This window comes from Malaclemys terrapin, chromosome 2 (genome assembly GCF_027887155.1).
Source record: "Malaclemys terrapin pileata isolate rMalTer1 chromosome 2, rMalTer1.hap1, whole genome shotgun sequence".
Classification (NCBI taxonomy): Eukaryota; Metazoa; Chordata; order Testudines; family Emydidae; genus Malaclemys; species Malaclemys terrapin.
In genome coordinates this window covers 165,175,228-165,201,732 of record NC_071506.1, presented here as the reverse complement: position 1 = coordinate 165,201,732, position 26,505 = coordinate 165,175,228, and the positions used below count along the sequence as shown (strand labels likewise).

At 43.0% G+C, this 26,505-nt stretch overlaps 1 protein-coding gene across 2 annotated transcripts in view; it reads left to right on the top strand.

The window, feature by feature from the left end:
• LPCAT1 (lysophosphatidylcholine acyltransferase 1) overlaps positions 1-26,505 on the top strand; it is a 162,673-nt gene that overhangs the window by 44,324 nt on the left and 91,844 nt on the right. For both annotated transcript variants that reach the window (XM_054018344.1, XM_054018345.1), the window contains exons 5-8: positions 3,989-4,049; positions 6,374-6,432; positions 11,370-11,404; positions 14,688-14,742. In XM_054018344.1, coding sequence (XP_053874319.1) covers positions 3,989-4,049; positions 6,374-6,432; positions 11,370-11,404; positions 14,688-14,742 — 210 coding nt within the window. The remainder of the gene's footprint in view (positions 1-3,988; positions 4,050-6,373; positions 6,433-11,369; positions 11,405-14,687; positions 14,743-26,505) is intronic.

Sequence of the window (26,505 nt, the reverse complement as noted above, 5' to 3'; positions counted from 1 at the left end):
AAAACTCTCCTGTTTTCTGAAGCTAGCCAGTCTCTGGCTTTAGTCTTAGCACTAGATGTGCATCTATGTAATCCCTTTTCTCGGTAAGTGCACATATATTTGATAAGCATATGTGCCAACATAATCGGGCAAACAAGTAGATTTTAAATAGACATAAATTTCTATTAGAGTACTTCCTGATTTTGTACGGTCCCTCAGTGAGAGAGGACTTGGCATGTACTCCCTTTCCTATACCATTAGCACCCACAACAAGCGAGAAGAGCTTGGAGCCTTACAAAGTACCATCACAAAGTACCTGTGCATTAAAAAGTGCATTCCAATTGATATAAAGAGGGTGGGTGTTGGCGGATGGTCCTTGCCCTTTCTTTCCCATCCATTGCATTCACATTCAGGAAAACTGAACCAGTTTGGCTCAAACTAAAAAAACAAAACCCCAAACTCCAAAACCCTATTTTGGGAGAGACAAGGTACCTGAAAGATGAAAATTCGTGAACTGTTGAAAGACCTATAGAATGAAATATTAAGCAATGCAAATTATAGCTCCTCTTAAGCACACCAGGTATAATCCTATAGTCAACATGAATAAGAAACAGAATACGTCAATGCCATAAGATAGTCACTCACCTCTATAAGTGTTTTAAGATTGGGACCTTAATAGTTGATCCTTTGCCTTTGCTCAGCAACTCAAGTCAAAATATAATGTAATGCAATCTTTTTTACTGCTGTGATTAAAATATAAATGGTATAGTTTAAGCACTGTTTCCCAATCTCTTCAATTCCAAGCTCTGATTCAGGAAAATGAAACTAATTGCACCCGTTGCAACCTCACTGTGTGTTGTTCATAGCCTTCATAGTTTAACTTGCACATCTTCCATGCCCTGTTGGCAAATCCTTTGTGTCCCCTTCCCTTTTTCCTCCCTCCCCCGCGACATACCGAGGGTACAATGCAGACTGAGTAGCTGTGTCACCCCTGCCCTCTAACCTGGGATGCTCTTTAAACTGCTTTGCGGCTGTAGCCTCCAGTCAGGACTGCTTGCAAACAGCCTTCAACATGTAAGGCACTCCCAGCTATGTTGCCCCACCTTGGCTATATTGCAGGGTGACCCTATTTCATCCCAGTCCTAGATTTTCTCCCCAAAATGTATGTCCTGTACCGCCCAGTTCTTTCCTGGACAATACAAACTTGTATAAAGTCCCACATTTTATTAATAGAATTGATATGCACACATCTTGTTACCCCAGATGGAGTTTGACAGACACTTCAGTTTAAACACACTAGATAAGATAAAACAAGTTTAACTAAAAAGAGATTTTGAGAGTAAAAATGATGAGGCATTAAAGTCAGAAATAGTTACAAGAAAAATAAAGATAAAGCTTAACTAGTGCCTTATTTAACAAACTACGTTAAGCAAAGTTCATTTCACCACATTCTCTCAGCAGTCTCACTGACCAAACTTCTTAGGTCAGTGTTACCAGATTTACCCGTTACTTTGGGGTACACTCATTTATTAGGGTTACTCTTCTGAGGGTGGGAGGGGAGGTTCTGTAATTCTATCAATGGACTGCTTGTGTCACTTGTTTTCATATGGAGCTCTACTTCTCCCTTCTGCAAGTTCCCTCCCAAAGGAGCTATCCTGCAGGACCTAGGTTCCCCAGGGCTGGGTTCCTCCAGGCCCAGAAAGACTGACATACACTCTCACTCACACTCAGCAGGCTAGGTCGAGCACCACTTCCAAGCTGCCACCCTTATATGCCACAGGTTCAGCACGTCCCTATCCCCATTTTCACATTACAACTGTTCTGGTAGTAACCCACTTGATGAGCAAACCCCACAGGATTTTTGGGCGCTACAGGGATCTTCAGCTTGGGTAAGAGGAGTATTGTTGCAGAGCAAATGGGGAAGCCAAAAACACGAGAGGAAGGGAGGAAGGGAAGGAAGCAACCAGCTTAACCATAAAAGTTATTTATGGCCTGGTAGTAACCATACAAAGAGAGCCAAACAAAAAAACAGTTACAATATTAAATCTAGCTTAAATTTGATTACAAAAGTTAGGTTTAGAAAACTATACCTGATCACCCAAGTCAGGGTTGGAAAGCTATACCTAGAGTAGAAAAAAAATATATAGCGAGAGGGAGGGAGAGTTGGGTTCTTACCACTCCGTGAAGCTTGAACTGGTCGGGATTCCCAGGTGGTGGTGGTAGCTGAAGGTCTGGAGTGCTGGAGACAGGCAGAGCCCACAGCATGATCAGTCAGGAGAAGATGAAGTCCCAATGGAACTGATGCAGATTTTGGACTCAGGCATCAGAACCCTTACTTGAGCGTGAGTAGAGGTTTTTGTAAGGAAACAACAATGATTCAAGGGAGAATTCTAGATTTGTTTATGGGTAAACTGATGGTTCAGAGGAGTATACCAAAGTTGTTTTCAGGCTAGACAATAGGAACTGATCATTCCTGGCTATGGGCAGTGTTCCTTCGAGGGAGTTCACAATGCAATTAGGCAGCTTCAGTATTTTGGATACCAATAAAGGATTTATTACTAGATTTGGTCTGATAACTACTGAGCTGGGTGTCTGCAGGCGTGGGTTCATTAACATCTGGAGCAAAGATTCCCCATCATGCAGTGCTTCCCTGCTTTTCTGGTCCCAGAGTTCAGTGTGGTTCTTGCCTTGGAACCTCTGTTCTCCATTCTGTATGCTAATGGAGATGCCTCCATGTTGCATCTCCAATGCCGATAAGGCTAGGGGAGTTGCTTTAATCCTGTCACAGTTGTCCGGGGGGGGGTTAGGTGTGTCTCCCACTCTTTAAGTCTTTCTTCTGGTCAGTTTTGGTTCAAGCAGAGGCTGGGGTGGAAGGTCCTTCATGAGTCCGACAGGCTGGATACTGCGCCCTGGTTCCCCAAGAACACAGAACTGACGGGTAACATCGGGACCCCTTCTCCAGTTCAATAGCTGCTTCCTTTGTTCCTTTTGATGTAGTGAATCGAAGGACAGAGAACGAGGAGGGGTGCCTTGGGGTGTTTATCCCTCATGTTTATAGTATCGGTCCCTTTCTTGGAAAACATTTCCAGCTGAGATTCAGGAGACAGTCTCCATAGGAAAGGATGTTCCCTGCTGCTTTTCCTTATCTGTTGGATCCTATTTTTTGTTTCCCTTCCTGCTTGATGACTTTGTTTACTGCTTAAAGGCAAATTAAGCAGATCATACATTCCTTTGTTTGAGACTGACCTGTTTGCCAACCTCAGTTTGGAGCATGTGTTAATAACACCATACGGTGGAATTGTATAACAATGTTACTACACACATTTTATGAGGACAGGATTGACCAGCAAATTATACATTTTCAAATGATATCTTAGCATACTTTGTACAAAGATATTACAATAGTGTCTAGGGAGCGGACATGGGTACATTGTCACCCCTCCCAAATAAAAACCACTTTGGGAAACACTAGTGGTGCATCCTTTCTTACGTGCTCTGAATACCGAAGTAGTTATCAGTGTTGACATTTAAAGTATCGTTGCAAAGTTAGCACCTATTGAAGTGAATGTAACAGTTACATCTGAGAACCATTGGTTGTGTTATGCTCTCTTCAAACTCAAGCAGGCCTCTCTCTATCAGTTACACATGGTTCATGTGTTTTGTTTCATATTTTTTTTTTTTTTTAAATGAAACTGAGGATCTGGAAAATAGTTTGGCAGTCTGTTCCCCCTGTTCTCCCACCAGCTAGTCCTTCATGCTACCCTGTGCCATGGAAAACACTGGTTTAAAGAATAAATAATATATCCTATTCCACAGTTTGTGCCAGATTCCATGCATCTGAAAGTTTTTGTGACTTCAAAAGACCATGCAATCATTTAAACATTTTGTTTAACTTGCTTACTTTTTCTTAAATTACTATAACTCAGATGTGAAGAGTTTTAATATTGTTTTTGAAAAGATGTAAATACAACAAATATTCTGTAACAGTAAATTTTGTTTTTGCTCCAAGATAATGATATTCCCAGAAGGAACTTGCACAAACCGATCTTGTCTAATTACCTTCAAGCCTGGTAGGTATGAAGTATAGCTTTCTTTACAGAATGTTCTCATATTGTATAATTTTTTTAAATATATTGGTTGCCATTGTAAGTGGTTTGCAGTTATAGAATTTGAATAAAAAAACTGGTAATGAGGTGCGGTTGAAGTGGAATTTTTTGATCCTATAGATGGACTCTAACTGGAATGTGTATAAGAATCTGAAAGACGAATGTTTCTCCTACTGAATTTTTGCATTCCTTATGATGCTGGAGCGGTCTTAGCACCCCTCTGAAACATGCAGTCTAAGGGTTCAATGTACATCTGTGACTATTTGAGGCTGCTACAGTACTTGCTGCTGGACAGTCTGTAGTTGACTGTCCTCTTCCCATTGGATGCCACACATGTTCTTCAGCAGAGTTGCCCTCTGGCCAGGCCTATGCTAAGACTTTTGGCAATATAGTAATATCAGTTAGGAGGACTTCCCCTTCCTCCCCCCCAACATTTCTGTACTGCCAAAAGCCCTATTGTGAACACAGTTATAGTAGTACCAAAGTGCTTTTGCTGGTATAGCTTATTTGGCATAAAGAAGAGGAGTACTTATGGCACCTTAGAGACTAACAAATTTATTAGAGCATAAGCTTTCGTGGACTACAGCCCACTTCTTCGGATGCATATAGAGTGAAACATATATTGAGGAGATATATACACACACGCATACAGAGAGCATGAACAGATGGACTCCCGTGTGTGTGTGTGTGTGTGTGTGTGTATATATATATATGTGTATATATATATATATACACACACAGAGAGCATGAACAGGTGGGAGTCCATCTGTTCATGCTCTCTGTATGTGTGTGTATATATATCTCCTCAATATATGTTTCACTCTATATGCATCCGAAGAAGTGGGCTGTAGTCCACGAAAGCTTATGCTCTAATAAATTTGTTAGTCTCTAAGGTGCCACAAGTACTCCTGTTCTTTTTGCGGATACAGACTAACACGGCTGCTACTCTGAAACCTGTCATTATTTGGCATAGTTTGTCAACTCAGTATAAGCTATACCAGCAAAAGCACTTTTATACTAATATAAATGTGTGTATGTTAGGAGAGTTTGCTGGCTCTCCTGCTCCCCGATGCACTCTAGACCACCCAGAAACATGGTACAAAATCCCTTTACTGCCTCAAGTTCCTATTGCGCCCACACTTCCAGTTTTCCACTGATCCGGCCCATTCTGCTCTCCACCCCCATTGCAAATGTACTCAACCTCCCTACTTCCCCTGGTCCTAGCTGTCTTAGTCTCTGCTCCCTTCACCCATTTCCTCTGAAATCTTATTGCCTCTGACTTTCCCACTTGCTTCTTGGTGCCAAAAGTCCTTTTCAGAGTCATTACTTTGCAGAATACATTTCCCCATTCTGTATGGCCTACGTTCTTTGTTCCTAGCTGGGTGACCTTCCAGATGCACTTTAATGCAGGCAAATGGTTCATATGAGCTGTTCTTGCCAGGCACTCCAGATTACTTTGTGTAAGTGATCTGTTTATCTGATTTACCACTTGACAGATCTTTATCTGCAAACTTTACTGGTAGAGATTGTATATCTTCTTCCTGACCACTAGTAGACATTAAATACCACTGAGACAAGAACAGATTACTGCTTGACCCCCCTCAAAGTACCGTCAGTTGGTGGTGAATCCACATTAATAATTACATTTTGTACAATAGTTTTTAGAGTGCTATTTTTAATCAGAATGTATTGTAGTACAAAGTCAGATGCCCTACAGAAGTCTGTTATGTCAACAGAGTTACCTTTATCAACAAAACTGGTAACTTCATAAAAATATATCAAATTTGTTTGCAAGACTTTTTTATGAGATACTTGACTATCAGATTTTTACAAAATTCACATCTGACAACAACTGTTAAAAGGCAGAAGCAACCAATATATATATAAAAAAATCAATCCTGACCATGAGTCAAATTTAGGGATTGGGCTATAATAAAATATGTATGTCTTCATAATTTATTATGATTTATGTAGGTTTTGGTGGATTTCGAATGTCTATATTTCCATTCTTCTAAATGCTTGTATCTTCTAAATAAGATAGATATATACATTGTTGTCAGTTACCAACACTGCCTTTTTTTAAATGACTTTTTCTGTGGAATATTGATGTATATTTTGCTACTTCCAGATCTTGTATTCTTTCCACTAGCATGCTATGAATTTCTGCTACTGTACACACCAGACTAACGACGTAACCAATAATCACATAATCTTTTTTGTAATGAGTAATTTATTTGACAATAAGAAAATATGCCAAAGAGTAATGATGTGTAATGTGTGCTTTCCAGGAGCATTTATTCCTGGAGTTCCTGTCCAGCCAGTAGTTTTGCGTTATCCGAACAAATTGGTAAGTTTAGCTTGCTCTGTAGATTAAGGGTAATAGACATGTTACTTTTCTGGATATTGCCAGCCCCATTAGATGGAACTAAAAACAATTAGAAAAGAGGAACTGTCCACAGATTGTACAAGGGAATGTGCAGATCATTAGACACTTGGGGAATGTATGGATGAGTAAAGCAAAATGGCCAAGAAACACTATTTAGTCCATGGGGTCATTTTCAGTTAATTAATTATGCTTTTCTGGGATGATGGGTGAACATCCTGCCCATAAAAAGGAAGGGACTGTAGGCCTTGCAGGAGCCTAGGCATAACTTGCTGTGTGAACCAAAGGTTGTGAACCAGAGTAGGACTGGCCTTAGCAGAATAGTAATTCACTGGGTATCAGCTAACCAAGTAAGCACATTCCTAACTGGAGAGGATGGTACAAAAAGACACAGATCTCTCAAGTAACTATTTAAAAGCATTCATAAGAGATGATACAAGAATACACTGACCCCTTGTAAAGATAAAGAGGGGATGCAGGATAATGGATAAGTATCTTTTGTTCGAACTCGTGTGTATGAGGATTAGGGTGGTAACTAACACCTACTGGTGTGTAGTAGCTAACTTGTTTGTATCAAAATATAAAAGGAGACGTGATGGGAGGGGGATCTTTGTGCTAGTCTAGGGGACAGAATCCTAGTGTCCTTATTGAACTGGTACCATTGTTGCAGACATACATGAGTTAGTATACTTGTAGCTCTTACGAGGCACTTGTACTGTGCTTTGTCAACAATAAACCTGGCTGAGCGCCTTTGCCATCAAACCGAACCTTGTGGTCTTTCTTTATGAATAACATCAAGGGTTGTTGAATCAGCAAGCTGCGCTCTCTGCTAGTGCAGTTAACACTGGAGCTCCAAGGACAGCAGCACTAGTAGCATTAATAACTTAGCAGCCTTAACAACACTCCACAGCACTAATACCATCTGATTTCCTCATGTATTCCTTCATGCTCCTTCATATTCTGCTGCATGAAATTTTCTTTGTTTTTTTGACCCTTGTCCTTACTTAAAGCTTACAGCAACAATTTTGCTTATTCCATTGCTTTGCAGATTTCCATGACTTGTTCTCCAGTCAGCTAACAATTTCTCCGTAAATATGTGCTTTCTCATCACTATAGCCTACCACCAGCCTGTCTCTTACCAGGAAATCCTCAAAGGGGCCTTAAAATTGCAAGACTGTCTCTTGAGCGTCGAGCTTGTGACACATTCTTCAATATTTTCTTGTTCCTTTTGCACTCTTGTGTGGAAGAGGAATCTTGCAAAGGTTTCACTTCCTAGGTACACAAGCTTCAACCTGTGCTATGACCCTATCATAATCAGTGCTATCCATGAGTGAGAGCTGGAAGCTATTATAAATATTTAGAGCATCGACATCAGCCACAGATAACGTCAGTTTTCTGGCACTACTCATTGTCTGTGTTTACATAACAGGGTAGTGAGAGCCTATTATAAGCTTCAGCCAGTGTGTCTCCTGCAGCCAGGAACCCCACCTTCCAAAATAGAGACTGATTATTGGTCTTTGCAGCCACTGCCCATATCCTTACTTAGTAATGACAGTTAATCTACACATGGGATGGGAGGGACAGATGAGTTACAACTGCTTAAGGTGATTTTGGGGTTGAGAGTTTTTTGCCCAGGAATGTTAACAGATGCAACAAACTGCTAGAATTTCCCAGGTCAGAGAGGTCATATCAGCTGCTTAAAGTGGTGGCCAGAATACTGAGTTTACCTAACAATTACTAATGATATCACTGTCCAGAAAAGAGGTACTATGAAATTGCCCACTTTTGAGAAATGATTGTCCTATTTGGTGGTCAAATAGTGACAATCTAGGGAGGAGGCTTGATTTCTCTGGTATCTACAGGACTATGATTGCTGCTCTAGGCCATAGGTGTACTCTGATTTGAGAGATTCAGGCAAACACTCAGATGCTGAGAGGGTACCTGAAAATGAAAGACTCCTATAAAAGAAACCCAGACTTAATAGGTCTGCAGTCCCAGGGCCTGCAGCTCCAGGATCACCAATAGCAGCCCTTCTAGCAATGGAAGATTACAACTGGCTATTGGAAGTTGCCACATTACCCTAGAAGTAGGATGAGTCTTAAGTCACATTCCAGCGTTGGTTATGGTGGAAAGTGCCCCTTTTTCTTTTAATATAACATATTTTTGTTTTTATCGAGATCAGAAACAGTGTTAAACTCAAGATTTACCTTTAGCCATTATAGTCAATTCACCATTTCTTTTTCTTAGCTGCTGACCTTTCAGATTCATTTAAGCATATTTAACTTTGATTTTTGTGTTTTTTGTACATGCTACTTTCTTTTATTCTGTTTCTGTTTTAAGCAGTGATGAAGGTATTAAAGCAAGATTTTGACATTGTCCATAACTTTCAAGATCCTGGGACTCTTAATCTTATTGATTCTGAATTGAGCTTGGGTACCTAGCATCAGATTTAGAAACATACAGTTAGGAAGGTGTAGTGCTTAAACTACTATCTATCTGATATTTCCTTCTTGAAAACTGAACTCCCTATCTTTCTTCCAAACCCTCTTTACTCCTCCATTTTCCATTACAATGACTTCCAGGTTATGGGTAATCTCCTCCTAACCCCCACCCCCCCCTTACATTGCAAATTCAGGTCTTTGCCAAATCTTTCATTTTCTTCCTCCAGCATTTCTAAGGTTTTTTTTTTTTTTTTTTTCCCCCCGTCCACACATTTAAAACATTTTTTTCTATTGGCACTCATAGTCTTCCCTTTGGCTGCTGTCACCTGCTCCTTTCTTGCCTCCCTGACACCCATGTTGTTACCCTTTTCCCATTCCTCACTTGATCTAAATATTGCATCTCCCCATTATTCCTTTCTTCACTGAATCAAGTTTGCTTCTTGTGCTCCTCTTCTAGGCCCTGCATAACTGTCTCTTCCTACTTTCTACCCTTGTCTCTTACGTCATGTTTCACTCCTTTTACTCCACCCTTGATAGCCTTGATGCCTATCATGTCCACTTCTTCCACAATAATTTCTGTGCCTTTTTTTCCAGGCTTCCCCTTACACATGGAACTAGTCTTTTCTGAACTAGTCTGCAAAGGCAGTACCCTCTCCTGTTTCAAAGTCCCTCTTAAAGTCCCACTTCTACTATAATGCCAACAAAAAGGTAGCCAACTCATATTGGCAAAGTTGAAGAGCTATTGAGAATAGCTTTATTTCTGTGTAACAAAAATGGAAGACACTGAACTAATAACATCTGTGCCAGTCATTACCTTGACCATTCTGTATATTGTATCCTTCTCTTCCATCTTTCACTGGTTTTGTCTTTTTAGATTATAAGTTCTTCATGGTACAGACTGTAGCTTCCTATATATCTGTACACCACCTACCATATATTGAATGATTTTGCTGTATAAATGAGTGCCTTTCCTGGCAATTCTCTTGTCACAAAGTCAGCGCAGACCTCCAAGATTAAATTAATTAAGGAAAAATTTACAGGGCAAAGTCTGTGGAGTAATTATAATGCTTTTGGTTTTGTTTGTGTGTGTGTGTGTGTGTGTGTGTGTGTGTGTGTATGTGTATTGCATCTTCAATTTTCTATGGCTGGTTTTCTTCAGAGAAAAAGAAATATTTTGTGTTCAAGACAATACAGAGAGTCGGAGGAGAGGCAGTACTTCTCTCGAGACAGTAATCTTTCGAGACAGTACATCTGTTCTTTTACTGTTTTGTTGTTTTAAGGAAAAGTCAAGGACGCTGACAGTGTGTTTTGTATGTGAAAAATCTGCTAATTAGGGAAACGAATCTGCACCATATTTATTTCTAAGTATATTTTTCAATGTTCTGTCTTTTGAGGGATTTCTGGGTCTGTAAGTGGACTATAAATTGGATTATTTTGTGTGTAAAAGCTGGGCTTAACTGATATTTGTTTTCTAGCTGTATAAAAGGCAGATTGAAGTTCCTGTCTTAGCGGGCTTACTTTTAATGTAAGGTAGATTTTTAAAATAGTGGATTGTGGTTTCCATGAAAATTTAGAGCAGGGGTGGGCAAACTACGGCCTGCGGGCCACATCTGGCCTGCGGGACCGTCCTGCCTGGCCCCCAAGCTCCTGGCCCCTCCCCTGATGTCTCCCTTCCCCCGCAGCCTCAGCTCGCTCACTCTGGCACAATGCTCTGGGCAGTGGGGCTGTGAGCTCCTGGGGCAGCGCAGCTGCAGAGCCTGGCCTGACCTGGTGCTCTGTGCCGCATGGGGGCGGTGGCAGCAGCATAGCCCGGCTGTAGCGCCGCCAACCACCAATGCTCCAGGCAGCGCAGTAAGGGGGCAGGGAGCAGGGGAGGTTGGATAGAGGGCAGGGGAGTTCGGGGTGGTGGTCAGGGGGCGGGGATGTGGATGGTGGTTGGGGAGGAAATGGGGTTGAATGGGTGCAGGAGTTCTGGGGAGCAGAACTATGTTAAAGGGAAGGAGGGGGGGTTGGATGGGGCGGCAGGGGGCAGTCAGGGGCAGAGGGTCTGGGGGCAGTCAGGAGACAGGGAGAAGAGGGGGTTAGATGGGACAGGGGTCCCAGGAGGGCTGTCAGGAATGAGAGGAGGGGTTGGATGGGGCGACGGAGGTCCGGGGGTAGTCGGGACAGGGAGCAGATGTGTGTGGATGGGGCAAGGGTCCCAGAGGGGCCATCAGGGAACGGAGGGGTTGGATGGGGCAGGAGTCACGGGGGGAGGAAGGGGGGGCAGATAGGAGGTGGGGGCCAGGCTATGACCCTCCTCCCCTCACTGGCCCTCCATACAATTTACAAAACCCGATGCGGCCCTCAGGCCAAAAAGTTTGCCCACCCCTTATTTAGAGCATGTGCCATGAATTATACTGTGAAAGAGTTTACAATACAAATTAATTGAATTTGCAATGTGTCTTTGTTTGTTTTTAGGATACAATCACATGGACATGGCAAGGTCCAGGAGCGTAAGTCAATCCTCTTTTATTCCCTCTGTGCTGCAGTTGCTTTCCTGAATTAGTTTGATATTGTTATATGAAATTGTACAAGTGTGCTTTCAAATATTTTAACTCCATTCCCACCCAAAAAAAGTCTGGAGATAGAGGGTTTTGAATAAGAAATGAATGACAGATTTTGAATCTTGTAGACCAGGGATTGGCAACCTATGACACGCGTGCCAAAGATGGCATGCGAGTCGATTTTTAATGGCACGCTGCTGCCTGCCCGAGCAGAGTGCCATTAAAAATCCTGCCTGGCCCGGCCCGCTCTTCTCCTCCTCCTCCCTCCCCCCCCTCGGGGCCAAGGAGGCAGAAGCATAGGCGTGTGCACGGGGTGGGTCCAAGCACACCCTGCCAAATGGCCCCACTCTCCCGGCGCGGCAAGCCGCGGGGTCCGCGCTCTCGGGCCGGAGCGCCCAGCTGAGCGCAACAAGCCACCGGCCCCTCCCCCGCCTTCCCCCTCTCCTGGAGCCCTGCCGCCGCGCACGCAGCGTTCTGGGGGCCGGGGCTGCGCGCTCCCGCGGGGCAGTGTTTGGCTCCACAGGGAGGCAGATACGCTCCCCACTCATCCGGAGCCATGCTTCCGCGCGTGCAGCGTTCTGGGGGCTGGGGCTGCGCGCTCACGCGGGGCAGTGTTTGGCTCCATGGGGAGGCAGATACGCTTCCCACTCATCTGGAGCCATGCAGCTGCGCGCGCAGCGCTCTGGGGGGCGGGGCTGCCCGCTACTGCGGGGCAGCGTGTCTGGCTCTGCGTGGAGCAGAACATGCTGCTAGGAGCCTCATGGTAAGGGGGCTGGGACAGGGGGGTTGGATAAGGGGTAGGGGCAGTAAGGGGACAGGGAGCAAGGGGGATTGAATAGGGGGTGGGGTCCTGGGCGGGGTGGTTAGGGGCGGGGGGGTCTCTGGAGGGGGCAGTCAGGGAGCAGGGCGGGTTGGATTGGGTATGGGAGTCCCGGGGTCTGCAGAGAAGAAGCAGGGGCAGGCCCTTGGGGAAGGGGTGGGTGGGTGGAATAGGGGCACACACACCCCCGGCCCCTCCACACACACCCCCAGCCCTCTGCCCTGAGCCCTGACCCCCCCCCCCCCACACACACACCCAGCCCTCTGCCCCGAGCCTCGCAGCCCCGCACACCCCCCAGGCCCGTGCCCTGAGCCCCGCACACCCCCCAGGTTCCTGCCCTGAGCCCTGTATCCCCCTCATACACACCCAGCCCTCTGCTTGACTCTTGCACCGCCCCACATCCCCAGCCCCCCCCACTCCATGCACCCCCCCACATCCTGACTCTTGCACCCCCCACCCCCACCCTGAGCACCAAATTGGAGCTCCTGCGCGCGCACACACCCCACATTCCCACCTGCACCCCTCACACCAAATGGGAGCTGCCCAGGTAAGTGCCCCACACCCAAACCTCCTGCCACAACCCTGAGCCCCCTCCCTAATTCTAGCTCCTGGCCAGACCCTTCACCCCCAGCCCTGTGCTCAGTGCACTCCCACCCTCAGCTCAGTGCAGAGAGAGGAAGAGAATGGGCCAGAACCAGGGAGAAGGTAGGTACCCACTGTATGTGGGCAGGGCTGGGACCCCAGACCGTCAACGGGCTGAGCGGGTTCGGCAGCTGGGATCCCAGCTGGCAGGAGCCGGTGGATGGAACCCCTGAGTGGCAGTGGGCTGAGCGGTCTGGGGTCCCGACCGCCGGCCTCGCACAGCCCGCTGCTGGTCTGGGATTCTGGCTGCCGGACCCTTACCAGCTGGGGTCCCAGCTGCAGGCCTCACTCAGCCCGCTGCCGGCCTAGGTGAACAGAACCCCAGACCAGCAGCGGGCCGGTGGCGTAAGATCAACATTTTAATTTAATTTTAAATAAAGCTTCTTAAACATTTTTAAAACCTTGTTTATTTTACAATACAACACTAGTTTAGTTATATAATATATAGACTTATAGAGAGAGACCTTCTAAAAAACATTACAATGTATTACCTGCACGCGAAACCTTAAGTTAAAGTGAATAAATGAAGACTAGGCACACCACTTCTGAAAGGTTGCCGACCCCTGTTGTAGACCAAGAGGAAAAGTGAATTCTATGGAAAATGCCCTTCCATTAGCCTCCTCCTGTATCTGAGCTATTAGCTTAGTGCCTTAATTGATCTTACCTGCTGTAATATAGCATCAAGATAAGAGACTGTTTTTCAGGCAGCCAGAACTCTAATCATTTAAAGCTTTGTAGGTTTAAACCAGCACCTCAAACTGAATCGGAAACCATTGTGGACTAAGGTGTAAGATGTTTTCTGGGAAAATATCTCTAAGTGGGCTGCCACACTCGATACTTCTGAAAGTTTCCTCCATACAGCTCTGTTCACTCAACCTGGTACTTGCCAAATGTCAAGCAAAGAAGACTCTACATTTGTCTGTCCCCCACCAGAAAAGGGTCTGTTTCCTAAAGGCAAATAATCCATTCTGAATCCAGCCAGTCTGTGAAGCACATTGAAAACTCCTGACAACACAAAACACATACAACTCTGCTATTGATTGGAGGTAACTCAGATTCACCAGGCTGCTATGAGACAGAAGTTCTGGTTCTTCTTCAAATGGTAGTGTCTCATTCCTCATCTGCTTCAGTTCCTTGGTGAATTAGTGCCTATGGGACTTCTGTAGCTATAGTGGAAGACAAAATATTTTAGAACCCTACTAAATCATTGGCTGCCTGAAGAGTAGTTTCTCAGTGCCGCCTGAAGAGTAGTTTCTCAGTGCCGCCTGAAGAGTAGTTTCTCAGTGCCGCCTGAAACTGAACTGGTTCTGTTATTTTCCAAGGCTAGACTAATAAAACAGGTCTTCTGCTTTTACACCTAACTTCAAAATAAAGGTGGATAATAGTTTGTTCCACAAGTCAAAACAAAAAGTCTCAGCAACTTCTGACTTTTTTATTTAAATGACATAGGTGTTGACCATGACGCTTTTTTAAAGCAAATTTACTACTTTGTTAAAAGTATGTAAATGTGGACTTGTTACATAATGAATGTCACTTTTTCTACAGCTTCTGATTTCCCACTTTATTGCCTGGCTTTTAATATGCAATCTTGGAATAAACATTCTTAGATGGTAACAGAAACCAGTAAAAACACATAAAGGTGCAATCCAAAAGTAGTTTTATTTTTTAAAGATGCATCTTACCTGAAAAATATAATGTTAGGTGAAGAGTTTGGCATTCTGTGTATTGCTTATTTGCTATATTCAAAACTTGTCTTTTTTATTTTTTAAGGCTGGAAATTCTGTGGCTTACCTTGTGTCAGTTTCACAATTTTGTGGAAATTGAGGTTAGTATAAAAGCAGTAATGCTTTCTATTTTAGGTAATTCTAAACTTCATTTCTTGTAGACTGTGTATACATGATACACTATTTCTGCAGCAAAACAGTGTAATTAAAATGTATAATCAGACTTAAAATGTTAACACTGCATTGCACGCAGACTGAATACGACTCACATTTTGGATAAATAGTTCTGTTGTTTGAAAGCTTGATTCACCAAAGTTTCAGCAGAACTAGCCTTCCTCTCCACTTACAAGATTAACCTCTTAATCACCATGTAGTTCTGTCTCCTAAGGGATCATTATGCATAAGACTGCTTTCTAAAGGGCTTATTGTCATTCCAGTTAACATACTAATAACTATGTATATTTTATTTTAGATGTTAGTATTGATGTGCAACTAAGGATTTTCTTCAGGAGTAAAAGTAACTGCATACAATTTCTTCTCATACAAACAAACTCTTACTTCATGCCACAAATGTTAAAGTTGCACAGTTAAGCACACAAGAGTCAGGAAATGCAGAAGTTAAGGTTTCATGTACAACCTTAACTTTGTTCTCTTGTGCATTTTTACTACAATATTCTTCTATTACATGATAACATACTATTTTTCTCAAAATATACAGTTTAATATACATTTTTCTATAGCATTGCTTATGTATTTTGTAGCACTTTGTACTGTATTTCATTCTTGAATGCTTATACTATTTTGATTGTCATAATTGTCCAGGGTATCTTTGATAGGTTTTTTGTTTTGTTTTGTTTTTTATGTTTTGTTCTCTCAGGTACATATTTTAATAACTTACCAGCTGTTTCTCTCATAACAACACCACCTTCTTTAGGTGCAGTAGATTCAGAGATTAAGGCCTGAAGGCACCATTGTGATAATCTAATCTAATAATTTTGTAGAGGAGATGAGGCAGTTAGTTTGCAGTTAACACTTACATTGTGTAACAGAGCAATAGTATCACTGGTTAAATATAAGTTATTTTTAAAAACGATCTATGGCATAAATAGGGTAGCACACAGTACATGTTGCTAAACAAATTTGTCTCAGGTTGTAGAAACACTTGTACAATATCTTATTGGAGTATTTGCATGCAGTTAACTTCTGCGTTTCCTGATTTTTTTTTCAGTGCTTAACCATGTGTTCTTTAATGTTCTCAGCATAATTAAATTAATTTCCCAGGTTTTTTGTGAAAAGATAAAACGTAGTTCCCCTCCAGGGCTTCAGAACTCTGCTGGATTACAAAAATTGGCAAACAAGTCTGGAACTATTTAACTAGAAAGCACTGAATCTTTGTTCTATGGCATTCTTGTGCACTTCATAGAGAGGTGAGCTTAAAAGTTATGTGGCAGGGGATGACATTTTATTCCTTAAGGTACATTAGAGTGGAGCTCCCTCCTGTACACCTCCATAATGTGCATAGGAACACTACCTCAATTACTTTCACTTTACAACATCTACAGGCTATAAAGGGACTGGTACTGTTACCCTTTGTCATTCTTGCATAGTATCTTATGTTGTCCTTTGTCCAAATGTATGTTTATGTGGTAAATTGAATGGAAAATCAATATTACTGTTTACACAGTAAATTGCTTCTTGGAGAAATTAAGGGCAGCAGAATCAGACTCTTGGCGTGCAGGAGCCTTCTCTCAACCCATGCTCACTTTATTATCTTGAGCTTTATATGTTACATAAAGTGATGCAGGGATAACTACTTTTAAGTCAGGTTTCAGAATAGCAGCCGTGTTAGTCTGTATCCGCAAAAAGAACAGGAGTACTTGTGGCACCTTAGAGACTAACAAATTTATTTGAGCATAAGCTTTAGTGGGCTACAGCTCACTTCATCAGATGCAACAGAGGGTCCCGTTTCACCTTTGAGACTAACAGAAGTATTGGGAGCATAAGCTTTCGTGGGTAAGAACCTCACTTCTTCAGATGGAGTGAGGATTATTATTTTTATATTGGTGCACTTTAACAGATTAAGAAGGTTTCTAGATTTCAAAGTGGAATAACAATATTTAATCAGGTAGTGTTAAAAAGAAAGAAAGAAAAAGGAAAAATTGAGACCCAAACAACCATCTCTTTCACAACTGGGTATTTGAAATAAAATGAAAAATATTCTGCTACTAATTGAGATAAAGTAACTTTTATATAAAATATATTTCATAAGTTAAATTTCTATATTAAAGGGTTTTTAGTAAAATCTACATTTTTGTACATTTTGAACAAGTTTAAATAGAATCCATTCCAAATACATTTTCAAGTTCTTTACAGACATTATGCACTGGGTGTCTACTCAAGGATATTGTGCTTCCAGTGTAAGACAGCAAGGAACTCTTAGCTGTCAAGGTATCTTGGTTCTTTAAATCAGTGTTTCTCAACCTTTCTGATACTATGGACTGGCTTGCTGCCTTCCTAAATGGTGTCAGGGAGATCTCAGGAACCAGCACTGGTCCATGGACCTGTTGTTGGGAAACAGTGCTCTAAATCAGTGGTTCTCAAAGCCGGTCCGCCGCTTGTTCACGGAAAGCCCCTGCCAGGCCGGTTGCTTTACCTACCGGTTCCGCAGGTTCGGCCGATCGCGGCTCCCACTTGCCGCAGTTCGCCGCTCCAGGCCAATGGGGGCTGTGGAAAGCGGTGGCCAACACATCCCTCAGCCCTCGCCATTTCCCGCAGCCCCGATTGCCCTGGAGTGGCGAACCGCAGCCAGTGGGAGCCATGATCGTCCGAACCTGTGGATGCAGCAGGTAAACAAACCGGCGCGGCCCACCAGGGGCTTTCCCTGAACAAACGGCGGACCGGCTTTGAGAACCACTGTTCTAAATTACTGGTAGCTCAGACACATTTTAACTTGCCCCTGGAATATCCAGTGTTGTCCCAGTTTCCTCTTTGGCTGGCTAAGATTGCCAGCTTCCATTTGATACCTATCCAGGAAGTAGAAATCACTTGATAAGCTTCTAAAACAAATTGTCTCCTTGAACTCTATTTTAAATGGGGTTTAAGAAAACATCATCTCTTCAAACTACTCTACTCTCCCAGTGTATTCAACAGTTCAAAAAACAGTGGATTTTCAAGAGTTTAGCTTTGGTTGAACTCTTTTCCCATTGAAATCAATCTGAGTTTTACCATGGACTTCAATAGAAGCAGAGGTAGGCCATTCTGAGTACTTTTCAAAATGCATGGGATTTTGCACAAAGCCCATGGGAGAGTTTGGTGCTTCAGATAGCTTTGGTTAGAAGACAAATTGGCCAAACTTATTAAAGTAACTCCTCACTTAATGTCGTCCCAGTTAATGTTGTTTCACTGTTATGTTGCTGATCTGTCAGAGAACATGCTTGTTTAAAAACAACAAGGAGTCTGGTGGCACCTTAGAGACTAACAGATTTATTTGGGCATAAGCTTTCGTGGGTAAAAACCTCACTTCTTCAGATGCATAGAGTGAAAGTTACAAATGCAGGCATTATATACTGACATATGGAGTGCTGGGAGTTATTTCGCAAGAGGAGAACCAGTGTTGACAGGGCCAATTCAATCAGGGTGGATGTAGTCCACTCCCAATAATAGATGAGGAGGTGTCAATTCCAGGAGAGGAAAAGCTGCTTCTGTAATGAGCCAGCCACTCCCAGTCCCTATTCAAGCCCAGATTAATGGTGTTAAATTTGCAAATGAATTTTAGTTCTACTGTTTCTCTTTGAAGTCTGTTTCTGAAGTTTTTTTGTTCAATGATAGTGACTTTTAAATCTGTAATAGAATGACCAGGGAGAATGAAGTGTTCACCTACTGGCTTATGTATGTTACCATTCCTGATGTCCGATTTGTGTCCATTTAGTCTTTTGTGGAGGGACTGTCTGGTTTGGCGAATGTACATGGCAGAGGGGCATTGTTGGCACATGATGGCATATATAACATTAGTGGATGTGCAGGTGAATGAGCCCTTGATGGTGTGGCTGATGTGGTTGGGTCCTCTGATGCTGTTGCCAGAGTAGATATGGGGAAAGAGTAGGCAACGAGGTTTGCTACAGGGGTTGGTGTTTCTGTGGTGTGGTGTGTAGTTGCTGGTGAGTATTTGCTTCAGGTTGGGGGGTTGTCTGTAAGCGAGGACTGGCCTGCCTCCCAAGATCTGTGAGAGTGAGGGATCATTTTCCAGGATAGGTTGTAGATCGTGGATAATGCGCTGGAGAGGTTTTAGCTGGCGGCTGTATGTGATGGCCAGTGGTGTTCTGTTATTGTCCTTGTTGGGCCTGTCCTGTAGTAGGTGATTTCTGGGTACCTGTCTTGCTCTGTCAGTCTGTTTCCTCACTTCCCCAGGTGGGTATTGTAGTTTTACAAATGCTTGATAAAGATCTTGTAGGTGTTTGTCTCTGTCTGAGGGGTTGGAGCAAATTCAGTTGTATCTTAGGGCTTGTCTGTAGACAATGGATCGTGTGATGTGTCTTGGATGGAGGTTGGAGGCATGTAGGTACGTATAGTGGTCAGTAGGGTTCCGGTATAGGGGGTGTTTATGTGACCATCACTTATTTGCACTGTAGTGTCCAGGAAGTGGATCTCTTGTGTGGACTGGTCCAGGCTGAGGTTGATGGTGGGGTGGAAATTGTTGAAGTCCAGGTGGAATTCTTCAAGGGCCTCCTTTCCGTGGGTCCATTTGATGAAGATGTCATCAATGTAGCGCAAGTAGAGGAGGGGCACTAGGGGACGAGAGCTGAGGAAGCGTTGTTTTAAGTCAGCCATAAAAATGTTGGCATACTGTGGGGCATGCGGGTACCCATAGCAGTGCCACTGACTTGAAGGTATCAGTTGTCCCCAAATCTGAAGTGGTTGTCGGTGAGGACAAAGTCACAAAGCTCAGTCACCAGGCATGCTGTGGCCTCATCAGGGATACTGTTCCTGACAGCTTGTTGTCCATCCTCACGTGGAATATTGGTGTAAAGTGCTTCTACATCCATGGTGGCCAGGATGGTGTTTTCAGGAAGAACACCAATGTATTGTAGTTTCCTCAGGAAGTCGGTGGTGTCTCGAAGATAACTGGGAGTGCTGGTAGCGTAGGGTCTGAGGAGAGAGTCCAAATAGCCAGATAATCCTGCTGTAAGAGTGCCAATGCCTGAGATGATGGGGCGTCCAGTGTTTCCGGGTTTATGGATCTTGGGTATCAGATAGAATATCCCTGGTCGGGGTTCTGAGCGTGTGTCCATGTAGATTTGTTCCCGTACTGTAGCTGTAGTGGTTCTCCACTTGCGAAGTAACTCCCTGCTCTCCATGTGTCAGTATATAATGCCTGCATCTGTAACTTTCACTCTATGCATCTGAAGAAGTGAGGTTTTTACCCACGAAAGCTTATGCTCCCTATACTTCTGTTAGTCTTAAAGGTGCCACAGGACCCTCTGTTGCTTTTTACAGATTCAGACTAACACGGCTACCCCGCTGATACTTGTTTAAAGATGCGCAATGTTACCTTATAACGTTGTTTGGCAGCCGCCTGCCTTGTCCACTGCTTGCAGGAAGAGCAGTCTGTTGGAGCTAGCTGGTGGGGGCTTAGAACCAGGGTGGACTGGCAGCCCTCCATCAGCTCCCCTAAGTTCCCTGTGCAGCAACCACCCAGCAGGCTATCAATTGCCACGCAGTTCAGGTGTCCCTCCCCTCACTGCCATGTGCTGCTCCTGCCCCTCTGCTTGGAGTTGCTCCTGGGAGCCTCCTGTTTGCTGTGCAGGAGGTGTGGGGGAATAGGAGTGCTGATGTCAGGATGTCCCCCTCCTCCCGCTCCTGCCCCCTGCTCCTGTACCCATCTCTAACAGGCTTCAGGATGGAGGGAGCTTGCTGGCAGCAGCTGCTGTCTCAACTTGCTGATCTACTTAAAAAGGCAGTGTACTTAGGGTGGGGTCAACGTACTTAAAGGGGCAATGCGTGTCTCTCACTCAGTCACTCACAGACACATACACACACATGATGTGTCTCCATCTCTCTTTCACCTGCACCCCCTGGTACTTTGGAAAGTTGAGGGAGTGATGCGCTCCATTGGGATAGTGTGGGTTCGTCATCATGTTCAGTTTCCACAGGGAATGTTTGCAGCCACTGCCATGCGTCTATTGTGTCTCCACCCTCAATTCTTGCTGCCTTGTAGAGTGTGAGGCTACAGTAACAACTATGTGTTAACTCTTGAGGGCTCAACCGAGTGTTTGTTCATCATTTAGCAGCAAGGCGTTCCCTGGGAAATATCCCACCCTCTGACTCCACCTTCTCAACCAAGCTTCACAATCATCATTGCTGTGTACAGTATTAAATTGTTTGTTTAAAACTTATACTGTGTGTGTGTGTGTATGTGTGTATGTGTGTGTGTATATATATATATATGTGTGTATATATATGTGTGTATATATATGTGTGTGTGTGTGTGTGTATATATATAATCTTTTGGCAAAAAAAATTTCCCTGGAACCTAACCCCTCTCTCCCCTCCCCCCCCATTTACATTAATTCTTATGTGGAAATTGGGTTTGCTTAACATCGTTTCGCTTAAAGTAACATTTTTGAATAACATAACGACAACGTTAAGCGAGGAGTTACTGTACATAGCACCCACAAACTCTAATATTGGTTACTGAGACACTCATAATGAAAGGTCTTGCTAGTAAAGAGTGTCAGTACTCTGTTGCAGACTACCAGACCTATTTAGCTAAATAATTTAGTAATGTGGAATGTCTTCAGCAAAAGGTAGTGTTCAAAAAAGTTGCTTTAGCAGGTATAGGCTAGGCCTGGCCTGGCCCAAGATGTTGGATGCCCATTGATGCAGGCAATACAATGGTGAAAGCTGTAATGCCCATAGATACTCATGTCGGTTCGCTTCAGTTTTTGGGAGATTCATATGCTTTTATGCAGCATTTTCCATCACCTTGGCCTCCATATCTGATGCCTAGTTTGGGCAAGCTATCTTGTAGCCTCTTTTATATCTTTTAGAGGAAGTAAAGATGTTGTAATTCTTGTTATCTAAAGATACTAGGCCAGATTCTCCATTACAGCTAAACTGCACAGAACACAAGCCAGGAGGGATGGTAGTGCAAAGGATATTTTCAGTTAATTTTTATATGTTCTGAACAACTTGCAATGTGTTTGAGGACTCTTGGGCTACTTTCATCATGCTGAACTGCAATGTCCATGTGGGGCAGAAAACAGTGGAGGACTGAGGTAGCAGTCTGACCACTCGCTTCCCTTGCTACACTGGCAGAAGGGATAAGGGGGTTGTAGATTAAAACCCCCTAGATCAGCTCTGGGCTACCAAAGGATCATCCTCCTACTGGCCTGTTTATTCATATTGTGATTGTCTAGTCTGTCCTTTTCTGTAACTCAGGCCATAGGACATGGTTGTATTAATTTCTGCTTCAGGTCTGATAGCTGTAGTTGAACTAGAGTATTTCTTTTGCAAAACCATCTAATCTTCCTTTTAAAATTGCCAGCAGTGGAAAACTGGAGCTTACAAAGCTGTTCCACTGATTAATTGCCTTCCCTGGTGTGTTTTTTAAAAGGTGAGCCTTATTTCTCGTTTGAATTTTCCTGGCTTCAGCTTCCATCCATTGGTTCTTGTTGTATCTTTGTCTGCTATATTGAAGAGCCTTCTGTTATCAAATATTTGTTCCTCAAGAAGGAACATATAGATTGTGATCAACTTACCCGTTAACCTTCTCTTTGATAAGCTAAATAGATTGAGCTCCTTGAGTCTATCACTCTAAGGCATGTTTTCCAATCTTTTAATCATTCTTCAGCTTTTCTCTGAACCTTTTCCAATTTTTCAAAATCCTTCTTGAACTGTTGACATCAGAACTAGACAGTATTTGAGTAACAGTCACTCCATTGCCAAATACAGATATAAAATAACCTTTCAACCATTACTCAGTATTCCCATTTGTAAACCCAAAGGTCGTATTAGCCCTTTTGGCCAAAGCATTGCACTGTGAGTTCATGTTCAGCTGATTATCTACTATGACCCCTGACTATGACTTTTCAGAGTTGTTGCTTCCCAGGATAGTCTCTACCCTCCTGTAACTATGGCCTAAATACTTTGTTCCTAGGTGTATGACCTTACATTTGGCCATATTGAAACACCTTGTTTGCTTGTGTCCTGTTTACCAAGTGGTCCAGGTCACTCTATATCAGTGACCTGTCCTCTTCATTATTTGCCAGTCCACCGATCTTTGTGTCATCTACAAACTTTATCAGTGATGATTTTGTTTTCTTCCAGGTCATTGATAAAAACATTAATGTAGAGACAAGAACCAATTGCTGTGGGGTCCTGTGATTCCTCATTTACAGTAACATTTAGAGACTTGTCAGTTAGCTGGCTTTTAACCCATTTTATATGTGCCATGTTGATTTTGTATTCTAGTTTCTTCATCAAGATGTCTTATAGTTCCAAGTCAAATGCATTATAGAAGTCTAAATATATTACATCAATATTACCTTTTATAATCAAACCTATCATCTTGTAAAAAGATACCAAGTTAGTTGGAAAAGATCTAGTTTCTATAAACACATAGTGATTAGCATTTAATTATATTCTTCTCCTTTAATTCTTTATTAATTTAATCTCATATCACCTGCTCTGTTGTTTTGCCTAGGACAGGGGTTCTCAAATTTAATTGCACTGTGACCCCCTTCTGCTAACAAACGTTGCTACGCAACCCCAGGACGGGGGGACTGAAGCCTGAGCCTGCCCGAGCCTCGCCGCCCTGGGAGGAGGTGACCAAAGCTCAAGCCCCACTGCCCCAAGAGCTTCAGCCTCAGGTGACAGAGCTCAGGCTTTAGCCCGGGGTGGTGGGCTTCAGTTTCAGCCCTGGGTGACGGGGCTTGGGCTTTGGCCCCAGCAAGTCTAATGCCAGCCCTGGTGACCCCATTAAAACGGGGTCATGACCCACAAACTGCTGGCCTAGGATTAATAGCAGACTGGCAGACCTATAGTTATCCAGATCTTCCTGCTTACCCGTTCTTAATATTGGCACATTATTAGCTTTCTTTCAGTCCCCTGGAATTTTTCCAGTGTTCCAATAGTTACTGAACATCAACATTAATGATCCAAAGTGCTCCTCAGCCAACTTTTCTAAAGTTCTAGGGTGCAAGTTAGCTGAACCTGCTGATTTAAGTGTCTAATTTATTAGTGGCTGCTGTTTAATGTCAGACTGAATTACTGTTAGAATGAAAAGTATTTCTTCATATGCTATATACATCTGTTTCTGTCACAAATACAGAACAGAAATATTTATTGAACACTTCTGACTTTTCTGCATTATGATTGACAATTCTACCATGTCTGTCTAAGAATGGACCAACACCCTTGTTAAGATTCCTTTTTGTTTTTGATATACTTTAAAATAAATAAATACAACCTCCTTATTGTCCTTAACTCTGCTTGTCATAAATTCTCAATGTGTCCCTTTGCTGGTTTAAGTCAGCTTTAGTAACACATTATGTCAGAAGCCTCATTGGATTTGAGAATTTGACCCAGCATATCACTGGCTCCCACTCTATTTAAAAGTTGAAATGTTATTCATACATCTGGATTTTTTGGTATGTTTGAATTGACTGAAATTTAGGAGCCATTGCTTTCCACTCATAAAGGAATTGATTTAGAAGATTTTAGCAGTAGAAGAGGTACTAATGAATAGTAAGAAAACTGTAGGTTACAGCTACCAGTACCACAGAGATCCCCAAAAAACTTTGTGTGAGGAAAATTTATGGTTTACTGTACCAGTAGCTCAAGAATGAAATCCGATGATATACCCTCAGAGCATAAGCGTTACAAGGTACTTCATTCATAAATTGTATACCTCTGACAAGCAGGTCATTTTCTCATGAGGCGCTTTAATACTCTTTTGTCATGCTGTTAAATTTTCAGTATTAGACACCTGTCGCATCCAGATAAGTGAGGGGTTGTCACCACCTGCCCTGCAACCTTGGGTGCCTCACAATGCTTTGATGTTGTAGCTCCCAACCTGAGCCACTCACAGAAAACCTATTAACATGCAGGTCACACGCTGACTGTGTATAGCTACCGCCCTGGTCCAGGAGCTCTGACCCCAGCAGCCTGTCAGCAACACACCAGTCACACTCTGGCTTCCACCAGCCTTGGTTACTACTTGCTGGTTGACCCCAACACACTCCCAGTGCCAAATTTTCCCAACAATGTGTGTTCTGCACTATCCAGGCCACTCCTGGATAGTTCAGTTATTAAAGGTCAGTTGCCCTTCAGCAGTTAATTGGAATTCCCAAACAGTTCAGTTTAAACACAGCACTGGATTGGTTTGGATTAAAAAATGTTAATTTATTAACAAAAGAAGATAGGATTCTAAGTGAATTCCAGTATCAGGTATTAAAGTCAGAAATGGGGTACAAGAAAAATAAAGATGAAATAGCTAAAACTTAATAATCTAAATATGGTTAAAGGTAAAATCCTTACCATGTTTCCAGCAACATGGCTGACCAAATTCTCAGGTCAGGATCTCCCCCCAAAATCAAAGGGCTGGTTCCTTTGTTGTTTTAGATGAAAGAGAGAGAGCGAGTTTGGGGTTTTCTGTCACTTTCTCGTATAGTCCAGTTAATCTTTTAAGTGGATTCTTCTGAGGGCTACCCCTCAAAGCAAAGTTTATTCAAACAGTAAAGAAGGTGACATGGAGTCTGGTGGTGAAGGAAGCTCCCATGCTCTTTCTTCTCACTTGCGTTTGGTTAAATGCCATTTCCTCTGCCTGCTGTCTCACAGTCCGTCTTTACTACTTACCATATATACTCGTTCATAAGCCGAATATTTTTGGTAAAAAGGTGATGCATCAAAGAGCGGGGATCGGCTTATAAATGGGTCTACACCAAAATTTGATGATTTTAAACTCTGTGGAATCATTGAATTGAATATCTAATACATTGTCGTTTTGTTTACCTGGCACGCCACTTCCCGCAGCTCCCATTGGCTGAGAACGGCGAACCGTGGCCAGAGGGAGCTGAGGGGCTCCATGCCTGCAGACGCTTCAAGTAAACAAAATGTCCCGACCCACCAGCGTCTTCCCCTGACGGGCCAGGAGCCAAAGTTTTCCAACCCCTGAAATATAGGGTCGGCTTATGAAAGGATCATACAGTTTTTGCTATTTTTGCCTATCCATTTTGGGGAGTCAGCTTATAGACCGAACGGGGTAATGAACGAGTATATACAGTATATATAAATTGAGGGCAACACACATTTCTTCATTCAGAAAACTTCTGCCTGGGCAAGGCTGCATGGTTTTGAACATGTGCTAAGAACGGCAAGCCAGGAGAATTCATAACTTTACATGTGTTTCTACATACATTTCACCATGATATTATTGACCAGTGAGTTAGTTTTCATAAAGTATCTTTTGTACAAAGATTATTACAGTCATGAGTAGGATGTGAATACGTGGTGCTTTCGCTCACAGTACCCAAAAAGGGAGAAAGCCAGAGACTCCATGATGTCCACTAAGATCTTCACTATTCCTAATCTGTTTTATGTGAAAGGTGTTTGGATGTTAGGATAAGCAGCAGTATATAATCCTAAAATAGATAATGAAATCAGTAAGTATGCCTAATGAATTAGAACCATCTAAGTTCTCAAAACAATGTATGGATCACTACCACAATTGGTGTGGTTACTGCTCTTCCTGGTTATCCACACAGCCAGGAACAAACAAACCAGGAACCAGATAATGGAGGATTGAAAGATTAGAGGTATTGGCAGGATCCATAAAACAAATGTTCTCTTATGAAATGGTGTGCAGA